The sequence below is a fragment of the Diadema antillarum genome, unplaced genomic scaffold (genome assembly GCF_040938485.1).
Source record: "Diadema antillarum isolate AM-2024a unplaced genomic scaffold, OU_Dant_1.0 scf00000212, whole genome shotgun sequence".
Classification (NCBI taxonomy): domain Eukaryota; kingdom Metazoa; phylum Echinodermata; class Echinoidea; order Diadematoida; family Diadematidae; genus Diadema; species Diadema antillarum.
Genome location: NW_027271101.1, coordinates 744520 through 755010, shown reverse-complemented (window position 1 = coordinate 755010; position 10491 = coordinate 744520). Strand labels below are relative to the sequence as shown.

The 10491-nt window shown below is 38.9% G+C and overlaps 1 protein-coding gene across 1 annotated transcript in view; it reads right to left on the bottom strand.

Annotated features, from left to right (window-relative positions):
• Positions 1-842: 842 nt before the first annotated feature.
• The window catches only part of LOC139724389 (kinesin-like protein KIF1A), a 94552-nt gene continuing 84903 nt past the window's right edge, over positions 843-10491 (bottom strand). Inside the window, exons 31-35 of the mRNA XM_071635533.1 lie at positions 10168-10452; positions 9323-9642; positions 5345-5558; positions 2060-2178; positions 843-888 (exon numbers count right to left, since the gene is read on the bottom strand). Of these exons, the coding sequence (XP_071491634.1) occupies positions 843-888; positions 2060-2178; positions 5345-5558; positions 9323-9642; positions 10168-10452 (984 nt within the window). The remainder of the gene's footprint in view (positions 889-2059; positions 2179-5344; positions 5559-9322; positions 9643-10167; positions 10453-10491) is intronic.

Sequence of the window (10491 nt, the reverse complement as noted above, 5' to 3'; positions counted from 1 at the left end):
TTTGGCTCACAGCGTTATTATGCACCTAACGGTACTGCATCATGAGTTGTGGACAAACCACCAATAGACAAGAGAGGTAGACCTACACCAGTTTGGGACACGACCAGACCGTGGGTAAAATCTGTGAAAGCTCCGACAACTTTCAATCTATCGCATCTCCTCCTTCTGTGATGCTCTCCATTACAATACTATTCTTATCAGCTACCTGATTGTCACTAATGTCAAACCAAATTACAGCTGTACAATCAAAGTACAGCAAAATGTTCATCTCTTTCTTAAGTAGGATCCTCTCCTTTAAGTAGGATACCCCAAACTGGAGAGAGAGAGAGAAAAAAAAATATAAGAGATCAACCATTCTGCATGCAAACTTCAGAACATCTTCGGAATTTCCTTGTCCTCCAATTACAGGAAAGCCACTCTTTCTTGCATCTTTGATGTATCGGGTAGGGGATTCTACAATTTTTTAAAACCTGTTGAGGATGGGTTGATTTCGCTACAAAGTGCATTTCCCATAGACACCCGAGTATACTCCGGACTCGTCCTAAATGGATTAAAAAGATGCCATAACTTTTTAGCTCCAGTGGACTTCCAATTTCACTCTGGAGGCTTCCTGTTGCTAGGCAACGCACCTATGGGAGACTGTGAAGATCCAAGTGGTTCTGCTTCATGAATAGGAATGGCAAGAAGAATCCGGATGAGAGCTGTTTTTGATGCTGTGCGGTGAGATGAATTGAGCCTTACCAGGGGTGGTGACGATTAAACCAAGCGCCCATGTCACTAAGTTGTATGTTAATGGAGTGTGCCCTCGAGGTGTCTGATTTGATGGCAGCTCCTGGAGAGGTCTACACCCGCAGCTGGGAGGTGCCAGACCGCCGTGACAACTTGGATCTGAAAGTATTGGAGTGACAAATCGAAACAGCATGATGTGTATACATGTATGGACAAACACATAAGATATACATTGTACTCTGAAACCTGCACCTACACTGTACATATTGTTCTTAAAGGACAAGTCCACCTTCATACAGACATGTGGATTGAGTGAATGGAGCAATATTAGAACACATCAGTGAGAGAAAATCAGAAAATCTGTTCAAAAGTTATGAATTTTTGATGTTTCTGCTCAGTTGCTGCTGAATGAGAAGACTACTACAGCTTGTGATGTCACATGTGTAGAACGATATGAAGAAAATAAAAATAAAAATCAACATATTTTCACTTTTCTCACATAATAATAGAACACTTGACTTGCCTCTTTCAGAAGGCATGGGGAATAATATTGCCCTTACCATACGTCAGTAACAAGTCGAGGAAATGTGCAATTTTAAAAAAAAATTAAATTTTGTGAAATTCTCTTTCAGTATTTTAACTTGCCAAACTATTTCATCAGCATCTTACTAATCCATCCATACTTGACCTATTGTAACTGAAGATTTAGAATATCAAACACAATCAGGTACTTTAGTCCAACAGAAAGGCCATACACGTAGTGATACAAAGAGGGGTGGGGGCATTAGGTAATCTCTAATAATTGAATAGTTGCCAGACATCTGTGCATACTCTCTGTATTGCCAATACCTAGGTGCCAAGCGCAGAGTAACGTTTTAGATGCATTATGGGATAGCTCTGGGGCATATGCACTCGGGTCATGTACTGTCTTTATCCAGGGGTGTTTTTTTGTTGAAGATTTCTTTGCTTTCCATCATGTGACAAGCACATTAAAGCCTAGCAGTAGTGAACCATGACTCTAGTGACTGCAAATCAGTAAAATTCAGACATTTCGATCTCTTTTTCAGCTCAATTATAGCCAAGAAAGAAGGAGTAACAACGGAAAAGCAAATAACCCCATTGAATTGTATGGGAACTGCGACTCACGTGACACAACCTTAAGTGACAATGGCACAGAGAAATCCCACAGTGCATCTGTCATTGACAGGGCTGTTCAGCATGCACAGAAGTTTTCTGCGCAATGGCAATACTGAGAAGTGGGTAAGGAAAACACTCCTTGATCAGTGTGTGTATCAATCAGCAGAGTAAGGATTAAGCAGTAAAATCCTACCTGATGGACCCCGCTAGGAGAGGATTGAAGGCGTAGAGCCAATCAAAGACATCTTTGTCACCCAACGTCTGCAGCAGGAAGCCACGGTACTTGGTGCACACCGAGAAGGTGTTGGGCGTCTATTGGGCGGAGAGGGGAATAACCAATGGGAGGGATTGATTAGAATCGAGCGGGTGGGGTGCCATCGCGCCCCCTGTCTGTAATTTTGAACAGACAGGAGATAGTAAGCCATTTAGACTAACTAAAACCACCAGCAACCTATCATTAAAATTGTGTAACACTATACATTATCTATTACAGGCCATGTATTTTCTGTCAGTTTGAACAAAACTGCAGAAAACCAGCATTCAGTTTTCTACAAAAGACAGAAAAATAATCCTGAGGCACAAAACATTTAATACTAATGCGATGAATTAGGAATGATATAAATTATATACATATTTTTTTCACAAAACTGTCAAAATTTTTGTGCAGCATGCACAGATCGCCATTACAATCACAAGCCCAGCTTTAAATGCATTTGATTACGTCAATGATACATGTTTCTCTACTTTTGAAACTTGGGAATGTGCCACCACTTCTGACAGCAGCCATGAAGCCAATGAACAGAAGACTGAGTGCTGTTTTTCTGTAAATTTTGTCTGCGTGAAAGTATGCTCACGAAGAGTATCATCTAAAGACCGAACCAGTGTGTCTCATTCTGTTTGGACATGCAGACACCACTCTTCATTTGTCAACACCATTCATTTGCAAAGTGTATCATTCTTTCTGCTGTTTGTGGGACTACACTCAGCCTCTCTGTTATGTCTTACCCAGCCCAAGTAAATCCCATCCAAGCGTCAAATTTCATGATATGAAGTATACTTCGAAAGCTTAGAAAAAACAAGGGGTCTTATTTTGTTTGTGTATGATTTGATCTATTGACTTTTCACATTTAGCAGTAGCAGCATTCCCAAAACAATTTTCAGGCAATGGAATCACAATCATTTGACAAATAATATGATGAATCTCAGCATGAAATGTGGCATTTTGCTCATGCATGGACCCCCCAGAAAACACTGACAATATTATCAACACATGCAGAGATACATCATGAAATGACAAATAGACATAGATCACTTGCATATAGAGGAATCACAACTAGGAAAAGCACTCAGCTGATCATGGAACTGAAAATATTGTCTCCCACAAGCGAAAATTCCCATAAAAATTCAAAACATGGCACATCCAGATCAAGTGAACAGTAGCTTAGGTTCAATGAGCATTCCTTTTTTTTTTTGCAAAAAATTGTGAAAGATCTTTGTCTTACTTTTAAATCGCATGCATTACAGAAAGGAATGATCAAAAATATGTCAATGAATGAATCAATCAATCAATAATCATGCAATTTTGCAAGAGATTCTTTTGCATACTTTGATTATAAAGCAGGGTGGGGGGGGGGGGATGAGCTGAGTTGACATCAAGCAAGGAAATATTGGGCGGTGGGGAGAAGGAAATGGATAAATCACAAGACACAGGCATGCACAGCCTCACTTTTGGGCTGAATAACGGCCCAGGCAACCTTCATAACTTTATGTAGCCCAGTGGAAGCTGAATAATACCCACAGTAAACTTTAAGGATGATTCAAAGAGAAATGTCATGTATTGCATGTTTCACATCTAAAGCATTACTCCAATGAGGTGCTTTTTTTTTTTTTCTTAAGCAGCATGAAAGCATTCAGCATTTAAAAAACAAAACAACAACAATGCATTGACAAATGTCATTATTGTGTAGGCCACATGGTATGCACATTTCATTTTTATGTTATGTATGTTTCCATCAAAATTGCGTGCAAGTTTGTTATTCTCTCTTGCATGGTATGTGAAACTAATGGGACAATGTAAAACACACTTTACTCTCTGTTATATCATGTATCCACACCTCAGCTCATGTCACAATTACACTACTGAAGTTACTTTACTGATATTAATGCTACTTTTACTGGGCCTTTCTGTGTCATTACTATATTACCAAAGTTAGCATTTTTTTTTATTTCCCTTGATTTTTAACTCTATTTTGCAAAAAGATTTATGGCTCTATACAAACAAAGTAATGCAGTATTCAAACTTGTGCTCGTAATGTATACAGTAATGGTGTGAAATCTTTGATTGATTTGTTTGATGGCAAATTATTTTTGCTTGGTTGCTTGTAATTACAAATTGTAAAATTGAAAGAAACTTTGATAAACATTTCTTTCTGTCATTAATGCCAGATTTAAGGAAAGAAACGGTAAAAATTGTTGAGAAATTCTGAAGAAAGAATATAATGCACTGGGGTTAACAAAGTAAAACAGAGGAAACAAATAAACACAGCTGGAACCAAAGGCTGATGAAAGGGCGGGGTAATGTGTCACAGCAAAACTCTGAAAAGTAGCAACATGAACAGAAAGGCCCTTGAAAAACAGAAGATTTTCTGCAAAAATTTGCATCTCAGTGGAAGAAGGTTGAAGAGTTTCCATTTGCAGAAAATCTCTGCATCTTGTTGAAATGCATTCATAACAGCCCGGAGGTGCACAGCACCAAGGGCAACCCAACCCTCTTACAAGGAAACGACACTCAAAAGATAATTCTGGACCAGATAAAAGTTAGTCTGAGAAGAAAGAGTGAAAATGTGATGGGGACAACAGTGACAACTTGATCAAAATAGGGAAAAAATTGATAAGTTATGAAATTACGAAGTTTCACTCAATTTCCCAAAAAAGTTCTCAAACAGTCAAAATGAATATGCAAATGAGTGAGCTAATGATGTCATTGCCTCACTATTGCCATATAAATTTGCATACAAGCTCTTGGAATTTCCAGTATTTTTGATCAAACACCATTATTTCATGGTGTCAAATTCTAGTACAACTGACTGATCATTTTTTTTTAAGTTATCAATCAAGAATGATATCATGTTTTACAGTTTTTAGCTGGAAAATTTAATTTTTGTCAGCACACATGATCAAGTGAAAATTGTAAGGTGATGACATCATCAACTCACTCACTGGCATATTCACATTTCTATGAACTGTTGTGTAAATTATCAGCAAAACTCCAAAATTGTATAACTTCCTGAAATGTTATCCAATTTTGATCAAATTGTCACTGCTGTGCTTATAAAATTTTACTCTTTCTTTTTCCGGATGACCTTTTAACTGGTCCAAAATTATCCTTTAATTGAGAAGTCGCATCCAAGACCCCGACCCCAGCTTTACAACCAAACTTAAAGTAGGAATAAGAACAGAAAGGGACATGTAGACTAACGACAATGCTGAGAGGTCTTGCCCTTAGCATCGCCTGCTGGTCCTCGCTGTACTCCACGCGGGCCGTAGCTAGGTTGATGAGGCCCCTCTCCACGGGGTCCTTCTCGTTGTTGTAGATGTAGACGTAGGGGCGGCGGACCACCACGTAGCGGGTCACCCACCCCGCCGTCTTCTCCTCCAGGAAGTTGAGGTAGCCCCTCCTGGAGACGACGGGACTGGAGCGGGGGAGAGAAAGAAGAGAAAACCGTACAGAGGGTGTGTGTTTAGGAGACGTCAGTAGAGGTCTTATTGAAATCACGTTTGAGCTACTATCACTACTAAATATTGCAGCGGCATCATCAAAGCATTGTCCAGCTCACAGCGACTGGTAAATGGAAACTGATTCCAAATTAGTATTACTCTGAAATGGTGTTGAGGATAATGTTTGCACAACAATGTTTTGTTGATGACGCTGGGGATGAAGACAACTATGGCGGTGATGTTGATGATGATGATGATGATGATGATGATGACGATGTAGATGGTGATAGTGACGATGATGACGATGATGACGATGATGACGATGATGACGATGATGACGATGACGATGACGATAATGATGATGAATCTGATGATGATGATGATGATGATGATGATGATGATGATAGTGACGATGATGATAATGATGATGAATCTGATGATGATGATGATGATGATGATGATGATGATGATAGTGACGATGATGATGATAGTAATGATGATATTCAGGTTTGAGTTTCTTCAGTTTGTCTCCCTCTACAAATGAAAATTGTTAAGATCGCAACTGCTGATCTGTAAATTAACAAACATGTCGGAAAAAAGGAACCAAAGGAATTTGTTCCATGTTCATCGTGTCACTGCCGGCAACCAGGGACAGCCTGGTGGTAGTGTCGCTGCCCGGAAAGCAGTAGATGACAGGTTCGAGTCCCACTGGTTCCTTTTTTCCGACATGTTTGTTAATTTACAGATCAGCAGTTGCGATCTTAACAAATTTTCATTTGTAGAGGGAGACAAACTGAAGAAACTCAAACCTGAGCCTTCACCCCTCTGAATAATATCTTTCTTTCATTTAATGATGATATTGTTAATGCTCATGACAACACTCTTAATTGATGTGAATGGTAGCAGTAGCGACACAAATGATTACAAATAATGAATATGATGAAGAGACAGCAATATACAATTGCACATCACCTCAATAAAGACGACAATGAAAGAGATTATGGTTGTGAAATACACTCGTACTGGCAGCATACATGACAGTTGAAATGACAATGTAAAAGACATTTTTTTACAATTTTTTACAGGGATGGGCTCTTGAGATGTTTCATGATGGTATTTCTCAAATATTAGTTTGTACACTCAATGAGTGGTACATACACTGTATTGACAAATGGGATACCACTGTTAAAATGAACAGTGGACAATATTGTAGGATTACGACTGATAGCAACGTTATTGACAATAATGTAGATAATGGTGGTTATTATAATGATAGTGGCAATGTGTGTTTGGATATTGTGACAACAATGATATTATATACAGTGGTCATGACATTGAAATTATCCACAAAAATTATGGAGATGTTACTGATTATAATAGAGATGATGATGATGATGATGATGATGATGGAAAAATTATCAAAGAAGCTCTTTAATCGGGGTGTTGCAATCAAGAGAGGTGGGGACAAATGTATGGGCATCTTTGGAAGAATACTTATGGCAGAAATTTGTTACATACTATTAGTAGAAGGTGCATTAAAGAAAGAGAAAAGGGAGTTAGTATCACAGAAACTTATGTTTTGTGCTCCACAAAATCATCTACATAAAGTTCTGTTAATCACACTTGTCAACCACTTCAATGACAACAGGAAAAAGATGACACATACGATCTTAGTCTATAGACTGCCGCACATGGGACTTGAAGGTGTTAGTTTGCAATGGTCACAGTTTAAATGCATGTTTCTCAATTGCAGGATAAAGCTAGTTTGGTCTGTTGAGCTACTTTGTTCTTGTACGTACTACACATATTTTGAAATGCTACTGAAACATGTTATAAATCATCAAAAAGTGATTAGATATTGATATTGGCAATAGTCAACAAAGTTTGGCCACATCACCAAGTCATCAAAATGTCAAATGACCAGCAAAAGATACTTCATGCTGTGCTGTATCATCAAAGGTAAAACCCTCAATAAAAATGACAATAGATATTGGGCTCTTAACATGAACACAATAAAGACTGAAGTACAACACTGTAATTATTCCTATTTATAGTATACTGAACTGTACAGAACACCTGAAACCACTCAAAAACAGATTATCAGGTTAAACTCACAACATGATTATTGCTCACAATATACAATGTATTAATGGTTGATACATTATATGTACAAAGTCTACACAAAACTGGCACAAAAACAGACAAACATCACATACGACAAAAATTCAGCTATCTACAACTTTCATATTTTGTGGAGTTCACAACTTGTTAAACAAGTATGTGCATCATATCTCTAATCTTTGATTTTGGTTTTAAATATATAAAATGTGGAAATACAATGCATGATTGGGTAAAAATAAATGAAAATGTGAATTTTTGCATTTATGCATAATTCATAATTTCTCACTATAATAATGTATCTCTGCAACAGAAATATGCTGATTATATGCACAGTACATAAGCATCATCTATTTGAGTTTAGAGCAAAATGCTAACTTTTGGCATACGGGAATCAAAACATCTCTTGATTGCAAAGGTTCTTCGTACAGTACAAAGATACTGGGCTTTACTTTGTATAGTTCAATTATTTCATGCTACACAAATATGAAGCAGTCACATGTGTTAATGAACACAAATTACAGTTGGGTGATAAAAAGTTATAATACTTTGTGATGTTGCAATTTAGACAACACCATGACAAAGAGAATATTCATAACTCTATTCATTTCATATTGGCATATTTGGCATATTTACTTTATTAGCATGCGCTTGCATCCTAAACAAAATACGACTTCATTCCTAGATGAAATAACTTAATATTTCAGGAATTTGAGGGATATCAAATTATCAGGAGCCAAACATTACAAACACACAGAGCAGGCACGGATTTTGCACATGCACAAAACTGGTTACTGTAGGTGCATACTATAAAAGCGGAAGTTTTCGTGGTGTGAAATTTTCCCCGCAATAAGAAGCTAGTGCAAAAATAAATGCACAAGAATATTTTTTTTCTTGTAATGTGTAACACATGTCTGTCATATGTTTTGATTACGTGAAATTTTTTTTTAAAAAGTGAAATTCATCACACCCAGCCGAGCATGAAAAATAACATGGTCGAAAATATCCACTCTTACAGTACACACATAGATGCACATACCCACATGGACACACAGACAAACAAACACACACAAACACTTTCCCTACACAAAATGGAAACACAGCAATAGCTACAAATGACCAACCACACTGCTGTAGCGGTAAGCTTCAAACCAAAGGAATATACCTTAGACCAGAGCTGTATAATACAAAATGACAGAAACAAAAATAATAAACAGAAACGACCAAACCAATAAACACAATAAAAGAAATAAAACAAACTGTGTACTGAAATCAAAATCAAACAAAATAGTACAGCTTCTAAACGATTTATTCTTCCACTACAATAAATTTATCTTTGTTTTACACCTCATCAAAATCGAGCCATTTTCAATTCAAGAATTATGAAGACAGCAGTATACAAATTGGTATTTAAGAGTTGTAAAGCGTAGTGTTGAAGAGATGAAACACAGAAACACTACACAATCTCATTTCAATCCTACCATAAACAGCTGGTGATCTGTGAACTTTAGATGTATCAATATATAAGAGAAAAGCAATCTTTATTCTCCAGTGACAAAAGTACCGGAAAGAAAGAGAAGTCTCTGTTAAACAAGATGGGAAATTGCCATGGCAACCTCACCTGACCCGTATCTCTTCCACCTCGGGTACGTAGAGAGGACGGAGTCCCCGTTTCTTGCCGAACCCGTCCCCACATCCCATCCCTCCGGCCGCGCCCGAGTCGTCCGATGAGCTCTGGATGCCAGGGAGCTCTGTTGGGATGGGCATCTTGCGGGCCGTGGTGGGCGAGAGACAGCGCAGGTCTGGGAGGGAGGAGGCCAGGGCCTTACTCTGCTCGTTGACGTTGCACTTGGAGGGACTCCGCGGGGTCGGTGTCTCGTTCTGGGGTGGCGAGTCGGCACCTGTCACCTGCAGGGTCACCGGGGGAATCTCGGCTGATGGCTGGAAGAGAAAGAAGGCAGATGAATTTTAAACATGTACTAGCTACAACAACCCATGAATGTTGATCAAAATATAGTTCATTTGTGTCCTACAAATAGAGACATCACTTAAAAGCTCCCATGATTATGGCATTTTCTCTTTTGGTGTAAAATTAAATAGACAATAGACACAAAGACATAGTAACTGCATTTAGTCCAATACATTGAATTCATAGTAAAATGTAAATTCTATTACAAATTTCTTTCTATCAGGACAGAAGTGCATTACTATCTGTGACAGTGAAGTTGTGATAAAAAGATTGTCCATCCAAAATGCAAGTACTTGTATACTCATGGAACACAGGAGCATCAATACTGCATATAACAGTAAATCTAATGAGGTCTACACCTATTGATACATTCTGTTCTGAGCACAATCAAGTGTGTTCACTTTCGAACCCACGTTGGAGACATGCCCCTCCTACAGGGGTATAAGAATGGCCCAAGAGGTACATATGTACTCCCCAAAATTGATGCTACCACCCACCTTGACCGCGGGAGGGCTCCTCAGTGGCAGTTGACTCTGGGTAAGCAGCTTCAGGCACTTGGCGATCAACTCCTCCCCGCGGAGGGGCTCTGCGGCACTTGATGCCGCCCCGCCTCCATCATCGGCCGAGACCGCGCTGTCCATGGACGAGAGCGTGTCAGACTGGGTCATGTTGGAGGAGGCCAGGTTGTCCGGGGTGGCCGACTCCATGGAGAGGCTGCGGGTGTTGTACTGCTCCTGTGCTATCTTCTCGTGGAGGAGAAGGGAGTGCCTTGCTCTCTCAACCTGGTTGAAGAAGGCATGGAAATAAGAGAGGTGATCAAT